This window comes from Conger conger, chromosome 1 (genome assembly GCF_963514075.1).
Source record: "Conger conger chromosome 1, fConCon1.1, whole genome shotgun sequence".
Taxonomy (NCBI): Eukaryota; Metazoa; Chordata; class Actinopteri; order Anguilliformes; family Congridae; genus Conger; species Conger conger.
Window position 1 is genome coordinate 84,216,435 of NC_083760.1, and position 23,190 is coordinate 84,239,624.

General features: G+C 44.1%; 2 protein-coding genes across 3 annotated transcripts in view; both read left to right on the forward strand.

Annotated features, from left to right (window-relative positions):
• The first annotated feature begins 4,414 nt into the window (after positions 1–4,414).
• Positions 4,415–11,828, forward strand: fbl (fibrillarin). Its single transcript, XM_061247222.1, has 9 exons — positions 4,415–4,557; positions 5,637–5,783; positions 6,300–6,440; positions 7,475–7,569; positions 7,862–8,032; positions 8,347–8,479; positions 10,488–10,600; positions 10,861–11,006; positions 11,276–11,828. The coding sequence occupies exons 1-9, from the start codon at positions 4,548–4,550 to the stop codon at positions 11,298–11,300; spliced, it is 981 nt and encodes a 326-aa protein (XP_061103206.1). The 5' UTR covers positions 4,415–4,547; the 3' UTR covers positions 11,301–11,828.
• A 1,553-nt stretch (positions 11,829–13,381) lies between these two features.
• dyrk1b (dual-specificity tyrosine-(Y)-phosphorylation regulated kinase 1B) overlaps positions 13,382–23,190 on the forward strand; it is a 58,389-nt gene continuing 48,580 nt past the window's right edge. Inside the window, exon 1 of one of the 2 annotated variants that reach the window (XM_061240728.1) lies at positions 13,382–14,136. The gene's annotated coding sequence lies outside the window, so the exon portion shown is untranslated. The remainder of the gene's footprint in view (positions 14,137–23,190) is intronic. The other variant, XM_061240719.1, reaches the window with a different exon arrangement.

Genomic DNA, 23,190 nt, shown 5'->3' on the forward strand with positions numbered 1-23,190 from the left:
TTAATGTTTGAGTGCAAGTCAGGCTATAAACAGGGTGGGTCATAAAAGATATATTGATTCTGTAAGTGGCCCATGGGCATTGGGAACCACTGGTGTGGGGTAATAGAGGTGTAGAAAGGGACGCAAATCGTCCTGAAGGGTTTAGAAAGACAAGAAGGAGAGAAATGGTATAAGGTGAGAAGCTTTCATCTTTAGCGACTTCAAAGACAAATTCACCATAGCATTTTCACTCATGATTTAACAGTGGCACCTGTTTTTTTTTCTTCCCCTCTGGCATCTGGCACACAGTCAAACATTGTCATACAGCACATTACATTAGATTACTTACCGGATGCTGTTTCAGGCCCTGGCTTTCCTTCGACATGATGGGTGAAACGGCGAATGAGCTGCAGTGGAGCAGCACTTCACCCGGTAAAATATTCAGCGTTCAATCAACCCCCGACAGCACATTTCACTCTGATAAGAGTTTGTCTCATTCTTGTTGGACTCACATTAGCTCTGTTTGATGCTGAATATTTTACTGTGTAGACGTGAACAATGTGCAGGCAGTCTGGCGGTTCTCGGTATTGGTGTGATGTGGTTTATCCAGTGCACATGTACATGCATTCTAATACATTATGCAAGTAGTCTCTGCATTTGTTCCTTTGTTTAATCTGAACTCAGCACATTTCATTGCAGCTTCATTTGAATTTTCATACGTATCACTCCAACTTGTAGTGACTTATTTATTTAATTTATAGACCTTGTTTTTAGCAGCTGTCACAATTTCCTAGACGTTATTATTGCTCCTGTTATATTCCTTTTTGAGGGGAGAAGAGTTTTCAATGCAGCTGACATCCAGAAAAGGGGATTATGTGTAACCCCATCTGGCTGCACATTCGTAAATATGTTCTTGTTCACATATTCAGAATGATCTGCAAACATTCAAAATCCTTTTTTTTTTTTTTTGTAAGTATACAGATTGAGTAAGTATTTACACTTGCATTTTCACTAGTGCTACTTAACAATAAGAATGTACCATGTTTGCATTTGCCTTCAAATGCATTTGATCTATAGTCTGGTTCTAGTGAAGGGAAACATGAAACAATCCGCTCATGTGTCCAGTCCTTTTCGCTCCTGGGGTGGGGAAGCAGAGGAGAAGAACAAACTGAATGTTATGAAGAAACCGGCTGGAATTACATACAGGCGGATATTCTTGATTCCCTTAGATTCAACACGATGTTATTAATTTACAACTACAAAGTTAGAATAATAGGAATTAAGTGGTATCAGTATGTCCTCCAATACTTTCCATGGCTACAATTAATCAACCTTTTTCTAGCAGAGAATAAGTGTATCTTTTATTAGTGCTCAACAGCTGCCTTTTATATATTTGTCTCGTCTATATTTTATATGTTGTCAATATTATTTCTTAAAATTGTAACTATTAATTGGCTAGGCTAACTTTTTGATACAAAGATGTACTGTATGTGGGTTACTGAGCTGTCAGTACTGTATATTGATACTTAGTTTATTCCCAAAAATATGAAGCATTTTGAAATGCTATTTGCACAACATGAGTCCTTTTCATATCATATTTATAATTTTATGATCCATTTATTTTCAATTCTATATCCCATTTTATTTTAGTTGAGTGATCAACATTCCTTCCAGGTGATACCCAGCTAGATTTGAGATGAACAGCTTCACGTGAAATCCTTTCTTTTTCAGTAGGGTTGGGAATTTCATAGGATAATATATTGGAAATTGTACTTTTTTTCCCCTCAATAAAATGAATTAACCCTTTCCACTTTGCCCCCCCTCAAGGGCAATTTCCACCTATTTTTTTTACTTGTCCCATAAAAGCGTCAATGTCTCAAAAACGATTTACTGGACACACATGGTTGAAGACTTAAAGAAGAGGCTTGTATCATTCAGAAGTTTGAGACAGAACACATTTTTGTACATACGGTATATACAAAATTGCCACTAAAATACAAAGGAAATACAAAACGCCTTATGTTTTCTCAAGGACCAATGCAGAACTACTTTATATTTGTGCCCAAACTTGATATCAACTTGTGTACAGAATTTGGTAAAGATATCGACATGCATTCAAATTCCACATAAGTTTTCCAAAAACTGCACCAGATGTCCTTAAGTGTCCCCAAATATCCCCAAATACAAAGCATCAGCATATCTTTTTGTCCAGACACATGGATGAACAGAAAAGCTAATTTGTCTATTGAAACAGATCTCTTGATACAAAAGAAAAACCTTCAAATGTATTTTATTCACATATATGAGAGTATGTTTTTATAAAGCATGCCAAGTGTCCAAAAAGCTTTCCAAAAACTGATGGAGATTACTCACCCTAATGCTTTCTAACCAACCTCCATCACATTTGAAATGGGACTTTATTTCCAGTACAATTACAGGTTTATCGATAGCAAGTCCAAATCCTGTAACGGTCTGTTACCACCTCATATAACATGGACGTGCAGTTGGATTTTAGGAGGCAAATGAACATGAAAATATTCACAAAATTACAATATCAGAATATACACAGACCATATATACAAAGACCTGTAGGGTACAACATCAATATCAGAGAACAGGTTTTTTTTTTGCATGTGCGTGGGTTGACGTTTGGTGGTACACCAGACATCGTAGTGCTTTTTGTCTGTGTATATTCCATGCACACAAACACACGCACACACATACACATACACAAAGGCACACATACAGACACACACACACATGTATGCACAACAGCAACAAGACCTAAGGCCAATTGAGAACAAGGTGTGTAGACTCTTTAGCCAAATAATGACAAAACCAGCAGATGCCTGACTCCCATTGGCTATAACCTGAGCAGAACCATATTTGCATTTCATTAGCAGGTAGTTTGTTGATGTTGATTTTTTATTTTTTTATTTTCCACATTTGATTTTTGTGTTAGCTTTGCGATATCTTCGGCTAGGGATTCTGAAATGAACCAGGCAGCTCTGCCACACACATATGCACAACAAATCCAAAAAAAGCAATGGATGTAATGGATCTGTCAAAGACACACTTGGTTAAAATCCTGTGCGAATGATGGGGGTGATTGCGTGCTACTCGGCAGTCGTTTGTAAATCTCAGGTTTCCCAAATGGCTTCAGTTGGATGGAGCAGCTGAACATCCAGACGGGCATCGCAACACAATGCGTAAGCTCCTGTCAGATGGTGAGCTTGCCCACCAACGGAGGCTGGATATCCAACTCCGTCTCTCACCACAGCTTAGATAACAGGCTTAAAGAGAAGCTTCTGATCAGTATGTCTCAATGCAGTCACATTTGTTTTTTTGCAACTTAATCCATCACCAAATCCATTCATAAGTCACAAAAGTGACTCTCTCACGGCCTCCTGGATTTTGTGCTGTATTGCTCTGCTTACACAACCTTCTGCAATGTCGTAAAAAAGGCGTCTTGCCTAGGGACCACTGTGGGCAGTGGAGTCACATAATTGTTAGGGAACTGGACTCACAAATCAATGGTTGTACATTCATTTTACATATGGGGGTGCTACTGTTGTACCTGTGAACAAGGTGCTGAACCATTTCAATGACTATCTCCCCTTGGGGTGAGCACCAGTCCTGGAGGGCCAGTGTGTATGCAGGTTTTCTTTCTACCCATAACCCTGGTCAAATGAGCTAATCGGCTGTACCAGCACTGGTTCACTCATAGATTAGATCCCAGTAAAACGCTTTATATGTGGACACAAGGACAGTCATTCATGCAAGAATTGTAGCTAAATATCAGATGGCATAAATATTAGGGCAAATTAAAAAATGAAGGCCACAAGTCGGCATGACAACCAGAAACAGATACAACCCTCGTGGCCCACCCCTAATCTAGCTGTATAATCAGTTGCTGGAAAATGGCAAAAGTCTACAAAAAGTGTCGTTGGAAGAAATAATGCAGAACGAAATAGAAAGGGGGATTCTCAAGAAAGACAGGCATCGTCATCCATCTGTATTTTGCGAGGATGTTACAAAATAAAATAATTCGCCGATGCACGATAATGATTCCCCTCTTCCCTTTCACGTGAGTCGAGCAGAAAAACTTGAGATACCACACGGGGGCACTGGAAGCTATTGAAATGATTCTCAAGAAATAACCGTCGAGAACTGCCATTGAAGTATTTTCATCCATTTCTTCTGACTATACTTGCGTAGCTTTGAATTTACATACGTGTTACTACTCACATATAATAGACTACTTACGTTTGCAGCTTTTCGTTTAATCAAACATTCAATGGAAAGTGTGTTTAACATGGATTTGATGGACACACCCACCCTGAAAATCCCTGTTCCTCCAAGCTAGAGGGCGACACTAACAAACTGCGGAATAGCTGTATGTCTTTTTTTTTCTTTCTTTTTTTTAACACGCGAGGCATTGTGGGAGTGGCGACATGGCGTGGTAGCCACATGTGCGTTCATGCTTTTTTCGCACTTGGATACGGAAGACGACGGTCGAATAAAGACAAGTTGGAAGAGTATAGCTAGAAATAATATATTAAACCGATATGAGACCAGGTAAGTGTAGTTGAATTTATAGGTAACACGTTTACACGATTGTTTACGTTAAGAGTAAACTATAAAGGCATTATTTGTTAAACTTGTTATTTAAGACTTTGCGGAGAAGTTTACACGTCGCACATAGCTTAGTCGGCTTAAAATGTAGCCTACTGCTAATATTTAGAGACGGTAATTGTATTTGCGGCGAATTGCTACATTAGTGAAATACTTGTTGGTTAGTTTTTTCCCCCCCAGTTTGATTTCTTTTTTTTTTGCAATTAATAGCTACGACATTTGTCCCATTTTGATGCGTCGGCGATTGTCGCAGCAAGCTGGCTAATGCAAGCTAGCTAGTTATCTTCTGCAGAGACGGCATGTGCAACATGTTGCTGTCTTGCAACATGGTAGCCAGCCAACATTTTTGGTAATAAGGCTAAATACTTTTGCGTGAACACTGAAAGCCTGTTGTCCAAGTCTCGCTGGATGGCTACATGGTCAGCTTTATTTGCTTGCTAACAAATATTATACTGAGCACTAGCTAGCTGCGTTGGCTAAATCCGTTAAAATGGTGCTGTCGCCATGTGGTCCAGATCCTTCAGCACCGGTCTGTCTAAAACATAAACTGTAGAAATATAAGTCAAAACACGCCGCGTATGAATCTTCAAACATTCAATGTTGTGAAACAATGTTTTGATCGGGCGAATTAGATTATCTAACAGAATGTGTGATTTATTCTCTCGAAACTAGCTAGGTAGCTAGTATGGACCATGTAGATTGGTGTGACTCGAAGATGCGCTGCTAATATAGCGTATTTGTTTGTGGTGTTCTCCAAAGACTTTCCATCAACAAACGTTTTATGGATTTAATGTGAGCCATTGTAAAAGCGTAGCTACTTGTGTTCATTTAATTTCGCAGAAGACTGTCACAGACACTTTACAGAGTAACCCAGAGATAATTAAACATATCAGCCCCCAAACCCCCAATAGAACGAGGTAAACGACTCCCTTAGGTGAGAACCCCTCAAACAGAAATCAAGCAGGCTAATCCCGTGTTGTTAACCATGTTCATGTTAACTTGAAATGTACTTTACTTTGTAGGATTCAGTCCGCGAGGTGGTGGTGGCGGCCGCGGATTTAGAGGTGGCGGGGGGAGAGGTGGCTTCGGCGATAGAGGTGGCTTCGGCGATAGAGGTGGCTTCGGCGATAGAGGTGGAAGAGGAGGCTTCCGTGGCGGCAGAGGTGGTGGTAAGTCGCAAGTTCCTCTAACCTTTGTTTTCATATCCATCGTTTATTTTTAATTTGGACTGCGACCGGTGCGCGCACACGTAATATACTGGTCCATTTAGCCATGCCAGCCATTATAAATCGGACAAACCGTTGGAAATTGTATCAGTCACCATGCACAAAAGCACTCTGCCTTTTGAAAACGTGTAGTTGGCTAGTGAAATTATACCACAATTTCGGAAAGATAACTATCCCTTTCATGTTTGCCATCTAGTGGTGAAAGGGGGTTAACGCATTTTGTGTGATCAATAGTAGTTATATAAATGAGTCAGCTGTGACTGGTTATGTTTGTTAGGGTATTCTAATCTCGTGGTCCACCTTTAATTGCTCATTATAAGAAACGGGGCTATAACTCTATCCGGCTCCCATTCACAGTGTGCCCATTACAGGGCATTAAATTCGAGTGTGTTGCTACTTGAGTGATGTTTTGAGGTAGTCTGAGCCTAAACCGCCCCTCCCCCCGTGCTTATGTGAAAGGTGGAGGGTTCCGGTCCCCAAGTGGAGAAGGGGGGTTCCGTGGCCGAGGAGGCGGACGTGGGGGCAGAGGAGGTAGAGGAGCTGGACGCGGAGGCTTCAGAGGGGGCAGGAAGGTGACAGTTGAGCCCCACAGACATGAAGGTAAGACCCAGTTTGATTTGGGATGAACAGTGAGCCAAAATCACTACCGTATAGAAACCTTTCCTGTTCCAGCATTTGCTGATTTACATTTTTTTATTTTATTTTTATTTTTTACAATTTCTTAAGATAAGCCATACACATCTCACATGGTGTGAACAATCTGATCTGCTTCATTCTCAGTCAGTGATGTCAGCAAGTGGTAGAAGTAGCTGCTTATGATTTTGGAAATCCGGTTGATATGTGGTGACATGTTTGAGGTAACGGTGAATGATAGATTTTATTTATACATTTTTCACATTCTCAGACCCAGCAAAGCAGCAACATATCATTCTGACAAAGAAAAATATTTTTGCAAACCCATGTTGACTTTCACAAAAGCAAGTGTATGTGCTGGTGTTTCTTTGCAAAACCATGCAGTTTTAACGAGCGCGTAATTGTGTGCTCTTATGAAGGGCTCTAATGTGAACACATTAATTGCATTGATTTTGTTACTTAAATGTTAGCATTCAGTTTGAATTGTGAAAGTTTTTGTTTGTTGGTTTCTAGGTGTAAGTTGTCTCGCTGTTCAAAGTAATGTAATGTTCGGATGTATGCGTCAGACCATCTGTTTAAAGTGTGTTCTGTGCAAGCAAATCTAAATATTTAATGCTTATCTACCCTTTTATGTCTCAGTTGGGACCATGGACAGAAAATGTCCAAATAACGGCACTGCTCATGTGGAAAATTAAGATAGATTTGAGACAAAAGTTTGTTGTGACAAAGGATTGTTTGAACTAAAGTCTGTTTTGTGTAAATGGTATTGGCTGAGTGATTCCATATACTCTAAGGTTCCTCAATTGGCTTAAAGTGCTATAACCGAAGATCATAAAAATAAATGTGTGGTGTTAGCATTCTGGTTGCATAATCTTAGGCGTGTCATGTTTGGGTCGAGTCCTTCTCTGCAAATTACACCATTCTTTCCCTCTCTTTCTTAATCTCCCCCTCCCTTTCCCTCTCTTTCCCCCTCCTTCCCTCTTCCTCACTTCCATCTCTAGGTGTGTTTATCTGCCGTGGGAAGGAGGATGCCCTGGTGACTAAGAACATGGTTGTGGGAGAGTCTGTGTACGGCGAGAAGCGGATGAACGTGGAGGTGAGGTTACCCTTCCTGATATTTCCCGGTCACTCGAATCCGGCAGTGTTGCCCTCCTTTGTGTCGCACTGGAAGGAAAGATGACACTTCCAGATCCCCTTTAACCACTGTTGAACCAAGGGGTTCAGTTACGTCCCTTTAATTAATGGTCTAGTTGCTTGCGGCCCTATTGGCTTGGGCTGGGTTACCGTGACGTAGTGTTGTGTTGATCGAATACTAAACCTGGTCAGCTGGTCATGGGTAATGGTACTTTTATTGGCCGGTTTGTGCATCTGACGTGTTTTAATTGCAGGAAGGAGAAACGAAGATTGAGTACAGAGCATGGAATCCCTTCCGGTCGAAGCTGGCGGCAGCCATCTTGGGAGGAGTGGACCAGATTCACATTAAGCCGGGGGCGAAGGTCATGTACTTGGGAGCAGCCTCCGGGACTACGGTCTCGCATGTTTCTGACATTGTTGGGCCTGTAAGTATGCCTTTTGCATTTAAAAAAAATAAATGTTAATCTCAGAACCTCCGGGGCATGAATATCAGTTGCAGCAAAAAATGTGCGTGTTTGATGCACCAAAATCTCTACCATTACTCTCACAAAATCTGCAGAGGGAATCCATGGCCCTAAAAATTTTACTTTTGGGTTTTAGGACGACAATCTGTAGTGCACTATTTAATAAAAAAGAAAATAAATGAATATAAGCTGTGTAAGTTGCCTCAATAAGCGTACCAGCTGAATGCCAAAAACTTCAAACGAAATGGTTTTGACATCCCTCCCCTGCTTTGTAGGAAGGACTTGTGTACGCTGTGGAGTTCTCTCACCGGTCAGGGCGAGATCTGCTGAACGTGGCCAAAAAGAGAACCAACATCATACCCATCATTGAGGACGCCCGTCACCCACACAAGTACCGCATGCTTGTTGGTGAGTTTTCTCCACAAGAAGCCATTTCATGCTCTCTGCCTCAAGTTCACATCCCCTAGAAACACACTCATTCCCTAATCTCTTTTTATCCCTTATCTTGGCATCTGTAGGTTTTGAGCATTCAAGTGTAAAACCTGTGTGATGTGTAGCTGCTCTATAGGTCTGACTTTGTTCAATCATTCCCTCGGTGTTTAGCATTTTCGAGACTTTGGGATCAGAAAAAAATTGATGGCATATGGCAGAAATTCAATTCCTTCAAAATTACGTAATTTATTTGTATGACAAAATGCTTTTCGACGATCTAAGGATGGTTCTAGAGAACATCTAAAAATTTGGTGTAAGTGGCCAGCTTACCAACATGCCCAGCCAAAACCTGAAGTCCTAGCTGTTATGCATCACCTAGGTATGTGACACAAGCAACTAACAAAAGTTTCCTTAGGAATGCACCTTCACCAGCAATTGACATTTGGCAAAATGTATTACTCTGTAAACAATACATTTTCACAAGGCGCTTCAGTCGCGTGGCTTGGGTTGATTGTAGTCAGTAGTGGGTATTTGGCCGTGAAACATAATTCAGCTGCCCTCCGCTAATCAGCAGTCAGCACAGATATGAGATTGCAGTTAAACATAACAGCGGATCACTTGTAATCAGTGCACAAAACAAAAGTGAAAATGACTCGGATATTTTGTCTGTTCGCTTTAGTGCTGCGGTTTTGCCTCAGGGCAGCATTATACCACCAGGCACTGGTTTATTTAGCTACAGTGCCACAGCAGTTTGGGGTTTATTCCTTACATAATTAATTGCCTGGGAGAAAGGGGGTTCCAAACCGGTGATTGATTCTGTCACATCGACAATATTTTCACCTTATTACGTTAAATGCGTTTTAATATAGTCGTTTGATCTGTGCGGTGTATAAAATAAAGCAGAGCATGCATTGGACCGGAGGATTTTGTGTAAATTTTGACCGGGCAGTCTATGGTTGCAAATAATTAGCACCGGCTCTATACTGTTGTACAAAGAGGGGGCTCCGCTCATTTAATGTTTTGGAAAATTTTCTATGAAATAAGACTTGCGTACCAAAATCTGTGGAAAATGAGAATTTGAGTTCATGATCAAAGCAAGATCAAAGGGTCATTATGAGTTAAACCCGAAGTGTTTTAAGTGGCAGGAAGCGAAGCAAATCTTAATTTAAAGTCAGGCATTGCCTTCGCTGCACACAACATTTGCGAGCCCAGTACAGCACTGTACATGAATGGACCGTACGAACAGACATTGGAAACGGGCAACATGAATGAACCGTTCTTGGAATATTTATGAGGCTGAGAGCAAGTAGCAAGCCATTGATTGTTTACCCGTTTTGACCACTACTCATTCATTGACATGACTAGCACTATTGAACAACAAAGAGCCAGTAACCCTTGACTCAAGGATGCAAACTTTCTTTGAATATAGTTCATACACTTTCCTTTTTTTTTTTTTTTGGGTGGGAGTTGGGCAGTATAGATTACTTCATTTAGCCAAGTACATACAGGTAGCGTTGCTTGGCACTCTTCCAATTGGTAACTCAGACATAATGCTGTAGCTTTTAACTTTTTCCAACTCAACATAACTGTACAAACGTTTGTCACATTCAGTGTATGAAGCATTTGTGTTGATGGGCTGGGTTTATTCATTTATTTTTACTTCTAACACCTTACCAGCTGTGAGGCATGGTTGGAGAAAATTAGGTGACATCCTTTGTCCAGGGCATAAAGCCCCAAGGATTGTTTTTCAAAAGTTATGGACATAGTAAGGACAACATTACTGTGGACTTGCTTGTTATTTTGGTGTCTTCCCATTTGACAGCCCCTTTTTGGTTTTGGGGGAGTTGCTTGCTGTATCTCGCATAGGATAATATTTACCGCGTCAAACTCATTAGATGCCTCGTTAAGTGCATAGCCCATTGCTCTGACTGCTACACCATGTATTGCCCTTTTTCACTCATGGGCCTGCTGTCTTTGTGTCCAGGGATGGTGGATGTAATCTTTGCTGATGTTGCTCAGCCTGACCAGACCAGAATTGTGGCTCTCAACGCGCACAATTTCCTGAAGAACGGAGGCCATTTTGTCATCTCCATCAAGGTGAGTGGGCCGATGCAATGCATGACAATGGTGCGGTTTGTCACAAAATGTTTTCATACACGCTCAAAGCTGATGCGATCCAGTTTAATTGAGGTATTCAGTCATTTTCTCAAATTTGTCCTTTTTGCCAGCTGACTGTACCGCCCCATCTATCTACAAGGAACAGCTCTAGCAATGCAATGTTCACCCCCCCCAGGTTATTTTAGAGTCCGGTCCTTAAGTGTTGGGGTTACATTCCCGTTTCTCTTCCTCCCACAAAGGCAAACTGCATCGACTCAACGGCAGCACCGGAGGCCGTGTTCGCAGCTGAGGTGAAGAAGATGAGTTCAGAGAACATGAAACCCCAAGAACAGCTAACACTGGAGCCCTATGAGAGGGACCATGCTGTTGTAGTGGGCATCTACAGGTGAGAGGGGAGATGGGTTTCCTTTTGTTCAGTGCAGTGACTGCATGATCCCAAACACATTTTCAGGTCTGTGTTTGGTTGTCCATTTCTAACATAGTATGGATTGTGCTATAACATCTGCTAAGGCATCTGGCTATCATGTTTGATACATGCAGCTGCATTGACAGCTTGAATAATTATACACAGCCTAGCTCAATAGGTCACATCTGGTTTTGTGCATGAATGTGACATCAGTTGTGTGCTTTAACACTTGCATATTCTCCCTCTAGACCACCCCCCAAGCAGAAGAAATAAACTGCAACAGGCATGCATTGCTGTGACTTGCACTGCCATACCTTTCTGTCATCCTGGCTGCGACCAGCAGGGGGTGACAAAGTCATCGGTGATTGAAGCATTGTGGACAGTCAATATTGCATCCTTCACTGACGGCTTCCCATCTCTGAATTTGCCCTGGACCCTTTAGCCTACATCCCTTTCAGGAAAATGAAGAGCTCCCTGCACCTCATACTAAAATCTGGAACACAATTGGGGAAATGTGATGGTTTGTTTCTGTCCTTCTCCCTGCCATGCTTTATAATGTAAAATGCTGGAATTGTTATTTGTAAAAGTGACACAGACATTTGTTAAAGTCCTTAGTTACACTTTTTAATGTCTTGATCTTTAAGTTCATGTCCTATTCAAAGAGCAGTATATTTGAAAAGTCGGAAGACGAATATCTGAAAAACGTTTATAGGGAATCATTTATTTGCCCAACTTGTGATGCCTGACCTCACCATATTGTAATGTACTTTTTTTGTATTAAAAAAACAAAAAAAAATTGAATCTAGCATGTTTCACAATTTGTCAGGAAGGTGCATGTGTATCAACGAATGGTTCAGTGTAATTTGAATGATTTAAATGCATCCCCAGCTATCTAATTTAACCTAAATCGTGCATTTAAATATTTATGTTCTTTAAAACCCTTGAGCAAGGCCCCAACGGGCCCTTAACCCTGCATTGCTCCAGGGGAGGATTGTCTCCTGCTTAGTCTAATCAACTGTACGTCGCTCTGGATAAGAGGGTCTGCCAAATGCCAATAATGTAATGTAACCACGTGGAATATAAAACCGATGGAATCTAATACATTTTGCAGCATTATACACCTGCACACTTTTCTAAGCTGCTGTATCCGTCATAGGATTAGTATTTTCCCTAGCATTAGCAAGGTCTGGGAAGTCAACAGTTGTCTTGCTACATATGTTACAAGATGCGCATTCGCTAATATATATGTGTATTTCAGAAAGTGAAATGCAGTTCGGGATTAAACCAAAAGTTTGCTGCGCCATCTTAAAAAGTGAACGCGCACTGATGCTATCAATGGAAAAAAAGGTCCACAGGAAAAATGAAAAGCAGAGCGGGGTAATATTTCAACGAGCAGTTGGGTAACGTTAGCATCGTTAGCTAGGTTACATGTATATTGTAGGTAACATTAGACGACGTTAATTCTGAGGGCACACGGACTGCTAATGCTTTAGTTTAATATAATTATGTGTAATGCAACCAGTCACATTTAGTGGAAATTATATCTAACATCTATGTTAACCTCCACAGCAAAACGTTAAATTGTACTTTTTCTCTTTCCTTCTGCAATGGGTGACCGCCGCCATTTTATGTGAGTGAACGAGCAAGACTTCTCGCGTTAAGGCGCGCGACCGAAGCGGGAAATTCAAACCAGAAAAACAGACATAGGACACATTAAACGCTCACTAAATAAAATTTAAAATATGAAAATAGCCACTCCATGCAAACTGTAAGTTAAAACAAAGTTTTCTTTGTAACTGCTTAATATATGACCGATAATAGTGCTAAATCCCTGTAGGAATGTCAGCTAACTAGCTAGCCACCTAACGTTGCAGTAACGTTAGCTAGTTAGTCTAAATAGTTTGCCTCGCGGCAATATTAGATGCAGGTGATAGATAATTTCCCAAATGCTCGAATTTCCTGGTAAGCTTAGCATGTGCTACCTGTTATGCTTCGATCCTGGTTACCCAAATAACGTTAATATAGCTACCCTGTTAGCTAGCTAACTTGGATGTTTAGCTAGCTAACTAAGTTAGCTTGCGGCTACGTTAGCTAGAAAACAGCAGCACAATTTAACATTACCTAACGCTGGGTAGCACGTACGTCCGTTTTTGCTATTGGTAATGCACCGCATATGTACCGGCATATTGACGGTTCACTGTCCGGTCTTATTTTAAATAAACGAATATTTAACGTCTGGTGGTCGTTGCCAGCCACCGGTTTGTTTTGGCCGCCATTTTGTGGGGGGAAACTTCTCTAAACGCAGCGCTAAAGGAAGCGGGGGCGCGCCTGGGTTTGGGAGCGCGCAAGCCGGGCAGACCCTCTCTTACTCGAGCAAAAACTAGCCTTGGTGTGAACGAGATTATCGGGCAGAGAGGGGGGGTTCCCTAGCGATTGCACATCGCTAGCTTTAGCGGTGCGATAGAAATACCCCAAATTTTATTTTATTCATTTTTTTAATTTATAAAAACACCTCTCTTCCCCCCTCCACCCCTTCCTTACACTAAGCAACACTCTTCGATAACTAGCTAGCTAGCTGCTGATAGCTACCCACACGGCGAACTAGCTAGCTAGCCAGCCAACACGGTTCCCGGGAAGGGAAAGAGAAAGACAATTCTGAGGAAGGAAGGGAAGAAAAGGGAAGAGAACGGGGAGAAGAAAGTGGGCATTGCTACATTGAGCCTCCCTTAACCGAGTCCACCCGGTAACTTAGAACCTGTACTATACTAGCTAGCAAGCTAACCAGTGCACTGCGCCGGGTTGAGAACGCCGAAATCCAGAACTGCCCGTGCGTTCAGCTACTGCGCCTGGGAGACAAACGTTACCGCTTTACAGGAGAGGGATACACAGGAGCGGACCAGCGATTTTCTAAAATATAGATCTGCATTTTTGTTGATAAAGGGATCGCACCCATCAGAGGGGTGGAGGTTGGGGGAGGGGGTTTGGTTTACCGGTTTCTGAATCTGCCCGGTACTTAGTGGTGGAGGTTAGGACGGAGGGAGAGGGAATACTCATAATGGCTGCTTCGGGAAGCTTGAAGCGAACCGCCGCCTGAGGTAAGATCACATTGGTATGCTTATTCTGATATTTGAAATATATATTTATCATAAATGCACTGTATGCCATCGTTTGTCGTTGATTCGTCTAGGTGAATACATGTATCTGTCATTAACGTAACCATGTCAGCGTCTTCCATTACCCCTTCTCCAAGCAACAAGACACCGTTCTATATCTGAAGGTGCTTGATTCGCAGGCCGTTCAGTGCCGGGGAATGGGGAGGGGAGGGAAGGGAAGGGATACAAGTGAGACAATTCGGCACTGTCACTTCACTCAAGCCGGTGTCGATGAATTTACACCATGCCTATGTCCTTCTGTTTAATAGTAGCAGCATCTAGTTACTGCCTGGCTAGTATTGAGCAGCTACAGCCTAAAAGTGTGTTACTCGCGATGGTGGTTGTGATTTGCAGTGATGGATATCTGCATTTTAAAATGCGGCGTCCTACACCGACTTGCTAGTTAGCCAGTTAGCAACAGTAACTAGCTATCGGTTGCATTCTACCGAGCAAGGCAGCTAACATTAGCCAACTAATGTAAGACCTAAGCATAACTGCGTTGGTTTGTTAGCCACGTATAAGCAGGCTAACTGGCTCACTAGCCATTATATTTGCAGATGCATGGTAAATTAAAATGGTGATAAGTTCAATCACCTAAGCTAGGTAGCCCCTAGATAAGGTGTTGGGGATACCATCGGATATGTCTAGTTGGCTACCTGTAGTGGGCTTTTTCGTCTTCAAAATGTGCATATGTGCTTTCTATGTAGCTAGCTAGCTAGCTAACGTTAATACTTTTAGTGCACTTCAGTGGACTGAATGTAAGCGGTCTGTCTCCTATGCAGTTTAAAACCAGGTCGTTCATTGGGGCTTAATTAAATCTCGTTTGTACATTTCTGCCAATTTTATTCAGGTACAATAATGTACGTGTTTTACAGAGGGCACCTAAAAGCCAGTGCAATATTTTTAACTGTTTCAGAAATCAGAACAGGGCAAGGGTATTGCGTTATGAATGCCTGGTGGTTGAGTTTATTTATTTATCTAATTAGGATAGGTAAAATACAATTTCGTTCTCGATTTTGCATCTGCGCGTAAAGTATCGTTTCATTCTACCCTATAAATACATACGTGCACACGCCTGTGATTCTAAAGCTAGATGTGCTGATTTTGCCTAGCTTAGTTTCCCCACATCACCAAAAAGGTAGGTTATAGTTCCTATCAATTTTAGGTAGATGCCTATTCCAACTGTAACCGTGCATCCTTTTCTGCATATATGACTACACCTCTTTGCTCCTATGAATCGGTTTGTTACGATCCGCCTCGGACTAGTGGTGGTGCTGAAATAGAACGCCGGTTCAAAATGGACACTTTTTCCTTTTCCCCAGCGTTTTTGGTCACTGTTTCCAGTGCATCGCAATAAAATATATTACGGTTTTTAATCGTGACAGTTACGACCATGGGCGATATTGAAACGTCATCCGTTTTCGGTGGGTTATTTTTAGCACTATTTTGCAATCATCCTTGTTTATTATTTTTTTTCCCCCGCTACGACTACGACTATATTTAATCCTTATTTGATTTTTTTTTTTTAGGTGAAAGGTTGGTTACAGTGTGACTGAGTCACTGAGGCATTTCGTTTGTCTGTTTGGAAGTGGTATCTCAAATGTCAATGTTCAGAATGGAAAAGGCAACATTTCCCCAGTCCACCTTTTAGTTCCGAGCTCCACCTTGCCTATCGGTAGTTATGTTAACCAGAAAGGCAACTAGTATCATAGTGTGTGGAGGCTCACAATGTATGCCATTTACCTCATTAACTGCATCTTGTAGCACTGCTGCTGTAACCTAACTTTGGTTTGTGTGTTGACTTTTGGCTGCATTGACTTGACATGTAGAAACGAGCTTAATCAACAAATTGTGTCCAAAAGCAAGTAATTCTATTTTTTTTTGCCCCCATCTCTTCTTATGCTGCCTTCATTTATTTGGGGATGATAGAGATTCTCTGTCCGATTTCTTTTGGTATCGGTAGCTGGGTGACACGCTGTTGTGAATGGACTGAGTGTCTTCATTGTACGAAACCCTGACACGTCTGTAAAAATTGTATTTATTTATTTATTTATGCGAATAGGGTTTTCCAAGTGCAGCTTTTTGAGTGTGGTTTGGTTGGAGATGCTTTCTAGCCTTTTTGGCCGGCGTGTGAGATGCTGGACATGATGACTCTCGATTGTATGTGCCCATGCTCCTGTGAGGAGGCTAATTTTGGTGTTCACAAAAGGTGCTGGAGGATGCGGCCAAGGCGAAGATCGCTTGCGTCTACGCTAGTATACACTGAATGTGTGAATGGTTGTGACTCCCACGTGCATGTGTGTGGTTGTGCTTGCACTGTATGCTTTCCCGCTGAAGTACTTTGTGTGTGTGTGCATGCATGAGTGTGTGGGGTGGTTGCATTATAGAGTTGGTCTCATTCAGGAAATCCCCCCCCCCCCCCCCCACACACACACACACACACACACACACACACTCTCAAGTCTGGACCTCCACATCCGAGCTCCCTTCCCTTTTCTCCGTTGAACGCGTTTGAGCAAGTAGAGCGGTCGCTTGTTTGTCTTTTGCCGAGACCACTGGAGAGGGCTTCCCCATTCGTCTATTGATTTACTCTGAGTTTGATAGCTCAGGGTTGGAAAGGGGAGACACCCACTCGCTCACAAGTTCGTAGTCCCTCCGCCAGCTTTTACATGCCGGTGAACTTGATTTACAACGTAACCAGAGTCCTAGCAGTTAAGGAAGCGCAGCTCTGCTCGCTGAGGCACTCTCTCTGTACCGGATCGTGAGCGAGTGTAGTGGGAGGGAGACTGCGTGGAAACCTTTTCCGGCGCTCCGGTGTTTTTACGGACCGGGACAACGGTCCCGTTTCATTGCATGTAGAGTCAGTCCCAGGTTGCATGGGCTCCAGGTTTTTTTTGGCACACAAGCACACTGCACCCCCTCACCTTTTTGTTTTCAGTTTGTCCCCACTTGGCTCAAACTTTCCCCCACCCCACACTTTCTGTCAAACACTTTACCCTTTCTATGAAATTGCTTTGATTTGAATGTGGTTCTGAATAAACCCATCCCATGCGCACAGCAGTCTATAATAAGCGTTAGTGTTGCTTGATCTCCTCATCAACGTCTCCTCCACAAGTGGTTGTGCTCTCTTCTGCTGTGTTTTGAGTCTGCCTCCCACATTGTCCCCCCAAGTTCTAGAAAGTCCTGTCTTAGGTGGGCTTTGTGGACCATTTCAAGACCTGAGGACAGCCAGTGAAACATTTTTCAAATTTTTGCTGACTGGAGAACGTAAATATGTAGACTCTCATTTGGCCGAACAAGAGGTGAAGGGCATTTGAACTGTTGTCCGACTTCATCTGTTCCTAGTTCCAACCTTTAGGTAGCTTGCATTCATATTTCCAGGGTTTGTTCTGCAATGGCTGTGTTGGATGTGACCAGTTGTAATGATTAGAGGTTACAACTGGTAACAAGGTCAGAGGTTTATAGCAATAAGTTTATAGAACTTGGGACTCCAATCTTGACCCTCGAGGTACTCAAACTGCATAGTTCCTGTAATAACAGATGTATAGAAGGAAAAGCTTTTGTGAAAAGTAAACATGTCAAATTGCTTTCTTAAGTAAATTGTTAACTTGCTTCTCAGCATTTTATTACTGTCATGTACCAAATCAATTTGGTTGCAAATACAAATGCTAAACAACCTTTTAGACCACACAACAGTGAATTTTAACTGGCCAGTTTGACTATCAAGAGTGAACGTCAAAAATCTTGCATAACAAATCTCATCTATAAATGTGATAAACTTATTTAAAGTAACTTGCCCTCCTGACTGATTTATCTCTGGTGGTTAGTATATAGTGAAGCGTGGGAATTTGATGGTGAGTGATTGATCAGTTTGATTCGATGAAATCTGCAGGGAAATTCCATTGCTCTGTGAAATTCTCGACCTTCTTTGTACAGGGCAACCAGCCTTTTGCCACTCCGATTTGTGCATTTCATTAAGTAATTGATAAGTAGAACAACTTATTACTTGATTAGGTCATGTTTTTGCTGAACCCGTTAAAATATAAAGGCTCTGATTAATTAAAAAATGACCGTTATCATAATGGTATGAACTGTGTGATGTTCACTCAAGTAGGGAGTTATTTGCTTTTCAGCCTATGCAAAATACCAGCCCTTCATTATGCAATTTCTGTATGCAGCCCAGACAGCCATTTTAATGTGTGCATTATACCAAGAAAGGTAACAATGCATAGACCTGCACCACATAGGCCTGTAATGTTGAGCACTGGAATGCATTTGAAGGAGCTGCGTTCTGCTGTTGAAAGGCTGGCATGGAATGTGATTTTCTGTGTGTGCGTCTATTGGGGAAGTCTCCATTTCCAGTCAGGAAACTGAAAGACATCCACTGTCCCACAGTTCCAACTGAGCTCTGCTGTTGCCAGGGGCAACCAGACAAGCTGCAAGGGATGGATGACCTCCCTCCCTTCTCCTCCTCCTCCTCCTCCTCCTCCTCATCCTCCTTACATTTTGCAAGATAAGTGGAGCCAAGGCAGAAGTCAGATTTCACCGAAATCCTTCTCTTCAAGCAGCAAAGCTGAACTTTGAACAGTCATCTACGGCTCCAGTCTGGACCCAGATCATTAAACCTAGTCAGGCAGCTGTGTTGTAAAGAACCGATGGGTGCAGCAAAGCCACCCAAACAGCTTCAGATTAACGTGGGCATTTGATCTTTTCAGATCAAGTCCGCCGTCTCGGCCATTGCCCAGGAACAGTGAACAGGCTGCTCCTCAATATGAAGGCAGCTTTTGTGAACCGGGTTTTCCTATGTCATGAAAGTGGTGTGACAAGAATCCTTTCCTGAGAACATCCTCCAAAATGGCAGTGATGCTGGACTCCTATTGCAGTAGGATTGTTTGACCGGGGACCACTTTCTTTGTTCTTCGGTGTCCCTGTGCTCCACTTGAATGACTCGGACAGGAAATCATTGAGGCCTATTTCTCGTGTTGCTTGGAGAAGTTACCCAGTTAAAGCTTGGCGGCAGGTTTTCAGAAGATTCTCAGATTGGCCAACTTGATTGCTTAGCTTGCTAAATTGTATCACATGCTTACCTTGTCTGTACAACACTTGCTGGTTGTTGAGTATATGGTTGACATCTCTCTCCTCTGATACCCGCTCTGAAGAGAACTGAAAATTACTTTCTGGCTAATGCTGTCTAAAAGTGAACACTGCTGATCAGTAGCAATGCAGCAAGCTTTCACTGAAGTATTATGCATTTTCCCCCCCCATTTCACCTTTTACCCCATTCACTCCATTTACATATATCTTTCCCATGTTCTCTCCATGCACCCCCTGAGCTGCCCTCCTCTCATGTCTTTGGGGAGGGTGGTCAATGACACAGCAGGGGGCACCAGCAGCACTGACATTGGCTCTCGTGAAGACTTCCATGACGTCGGAAGGTCAGCAACCCCAATACAGCTTGGTGGCCGATTCCTTTCAACAGGTTTGGGGGCCCCAGAACTGGCTCAAACCTCTGTGGTCTCTCTCTCTCGCGACGATTTGGTTTGCCGGTGCTCAATTTCCGAGATCATTGTCTCCGTTGGTCCCTGATTCTCACATCTTGTCTCAGAGCTGTGTGGTTTTAAGTGCCTCTGTGCAAAGCTTTGTGTTTGTCTGGGCCCACAGTCTACACCCTGGAGTAGAAGTGAGATCCAAAATACAAAGTGTATGCAGTTTGGAGTGCAAACTAAGTCTGTGCATGTTCACTTAGACATCGAGAAAAGCCCAAAGGTTGAGGCTCATGGAAGTGCGCATACTAGGGAGTAAGTGTGTGCAGTTGCACAGCTTAAGTCTGCGCTCAGTGTGTACACCACTGAGTAAAGTATGTACACCGAGGTGTATCGGTGCTCAGAGTGGAGACTGAAGTGTTCCACGTCAACATTTGCAGCCAAGGAAGTGGGGACACGTGAATAATCCTGAAAATTAGGACTGAAAGTGTGGAAACTAGGAGTGGGAACGCTGCAGAGGGAAGACTTTGGCGGTGAAAAAGGCATGGGCGTACTTGCTCTGCTGTAGGGTAGGAGTGCCATTTTTCCCCCCTCTCCACAGTCTTTTAGACTTTCTTCGGTCATGCGGGCTGTGTTTCCTCCACTTTTTTCCCTTCTTGTGTTTGAGGTTGTCCCCTTTAATGCAGTTTTCTCAGTGCTGCTCATAAATTGGTAATGAAAGGCACATTCTGGGGGGGGGGGAGAGGAGAGAGGGGCAAGTGCTGCCCTAATTCAGAAGGCTGTCCTCAGCACTGGCTCCTGACCTGGGCTTGCGGAAGCGGGGCCGTTAACTGCAGCTTTTATCACAGGTGATCATCTAGACACTTGCCCTTCTGCCTGTCCCATAACTTAGTCTTAATGGCGAGTTTACTTCTTTTTAGCGTCCAGATTTTTTACTTGTATTTGTATTTTTTGTTTTTTTTGTGAGTGTTAGGTTGAGTGAATTCATCAGACATGCTCCTGAATCCTGAACTCTTGTGTTGTGCTGGTCTGTGGGTGAATTCTCAGGGCCCGTGTGTGCCGCTCTGAGGGTGGCACGGAGCACCGAGGGGCAGCCCTATGAAGGAGATCACTGCCGTGTTGTCTTGGGCTGTGCTGGTCCAGCCTGGTGACAGTAGAATATGTGAAGTTACTAATTTTGCACAGCTTTCCCTGTCCTGTATTTTCACTGTGTGTGTGTGCGTGTGTGCGTGTGTGCGTGTGTGCGTGTGCGCGTGTGCGTGCGTGCGTACATGTGCACACATGTGGCTCTCTTAGCCCTGTCCAGTCTACTGTCTGTGGCAGTGAACAGTGGAGTGAAGCTTTGCTTAAGTTCTGCTGGTAGTGGTTGCTCCTTGGTGTTCAGCTCTTGTTGCTCAGGTGGTGTTGCTATGTCCTTTGAGAGTCTGGACCCCTGTTGCTGGTGTCACTATTGCCGTGGGACTCCTGGTGTCAGTGCTGCAGAGCTCCTGGTGTCAGTGCTGCAGAGCTCCTGATGTCAGTGCTGCAGAGCTCCTGATGTCAGTGCTGCAGAGCTCCTGATGTCAGTGCTGCAGAGCTCCTGGTGTCAGTGCTGCAGAGCTCCTGGTGTCAGTGCTGTAGAGCTCCTGGTGTCAGTGCTGCAGAGCTACTGGTGTCAGTGCTGTAGAGCTCCTGGTGTCAGTGCTGTGAAGCTTGTGATGTCAGTGCTGTGAAGCTCCCGGTGTCAGTGCTGTGAAGCGCCGGTGTCAGTACTGTAGAGCTCTCCTGGTGTCAGTGCTGTGGAGCTCTCCTGGTGTCAGTGCTGTGGAGCTCTCCTGGTGTCAGTGCTGTGGAGCTCTCCTGGTGTCAGTGCTGTGGAGCTCTCCTGGTGTCAGTGCTGTAGAGCTCTCCTGGTGTCAGTGCTGTAGAGCTCTCCTGGTGTCAGTGCTGTAGAGCTCTCCTGGTGTCAGTGCTGTAGAGCTCTCCTGGTGTCAGTGCTGTAGAGCTCTCCTGGTGTCAGTGCTGTGGAGCTCTCCTGGTGTCAGTGCTGTAGAGCTCTCCTGGTGTCAGTGCTGTGGAGCTCTCCTGGTGTCAGTGCTGTAAAATAGCTTCTGATATCAATTCTGTGGCAAGCCTCCTGGTGTCAGTGCTGGAGCTGACCTCCTGTTGCCAGTTTGTGTCTGTGCTCTGGGTGGAGTATGCCGCTTTCAGCATTGGTGCTACAGCGCTGCGGTGCTGTGGATGTCATTGTTGCTTGAGGCGGTGCATCTGCAGCTGCTGCCCGACGGGCTGGCGGAATCCGCACCGCCGCCGCTGTGCCGCTCCGTCTCCCTGCGGGTCAGAGCTGCGGCGGGGTTCCGTCCGTGCCGCGGAGGAGTTCACCGGGTCCAGCGGTGCGGTGCTCACGCAGGATCCCGGCGCAACGGGGGGCTCTCCCAGCGCCAGCACCCTCGGCCGTGCGCATGCGCGCGTGCCACTCCCACCTCCCCCCCCCCCCCCCCCCCCCCCAGCCTCTGCAGCCCCTCCCCCCTGGGAGACAGCCCGTGTCTGTGTGCATCTGAGCTGATTTGTGTGCTCATGTCTGTTGGGCTCCGTGTGCAGCTGTAATGTTATGTAATTGCCGTAGCCCTGTGCACGGACATATTGCTGAGTTTCTATGTGCCGGGTGGTGCTGTGCTGGGTTTTGAGCCGGCGCGGGGCCCTTGCACGTATTGTCCAGTAGCTGTGTTCTGTGCGTCAGGCATTGCATAGTGGGTGTTCTCCTTGTGCATTCATATGAGAGTCAGTGCTGCACACTGGATTTGCTCATTTCTCTCTCGGAAGCCCCCCCCACACACACACACACACACATTCAGAAACGACCTGCCCATTCCTCTGCTGTAATCATCTGCTTTGTCTGCCATGTGCTGAGCATGTGGGCCGGAGCACTGTTCTGGAGTCAGTCGCTGCGTGCTGATGTGCTGAGTGGGTTGACCGAATGACTGTCCTGGAGTCGGTCCTTGTGTGCTGACTCCAGTGCTCCGATACGCCACCGTTCTGGTGTCAAGTCAGTGTGTGCCCATGTGCTGAGTGTGTGGTGTATAGGACGTGCAGTGTTCAGCATTCACATGCAGTGCAGTGAGAGCCCGCAGTGCACTGAGTGTTGGGGCGCAGCGTGCTGTGGGGAACCGCTGCTGCGCACGCACATGCGTGTGCGTGTGCGATCACAAGTAGTGTGCTGGTATTGTGTCATGGCTGCATGCATTTGTGTGTGTCAGTCAGAGTGCTTGTGTGCATGTATGCATTTTTGTACATGTGTGTCCATGTGCATATGTGCACGCACGTCTGTGTGTCGGCTTGGGTGCTTGTGCGTGTGTACGTGTGTGTGTGTGTACATGTGTATGTACGCGAGTGTGTGTGTGTGAGTGTGTGTGAGTGTGTGTGTGAGTGTGTGTGAGTGTGTGTGTGTACATGTGTATGTACGTGTGTGAGTGTGTGTGAGTGTGTGTGAGTGAGTGTGAGTGAGTGTGAGTGAGTGTGAGTGAGTGTGAGTGAGTGTGAGTGAGTGTG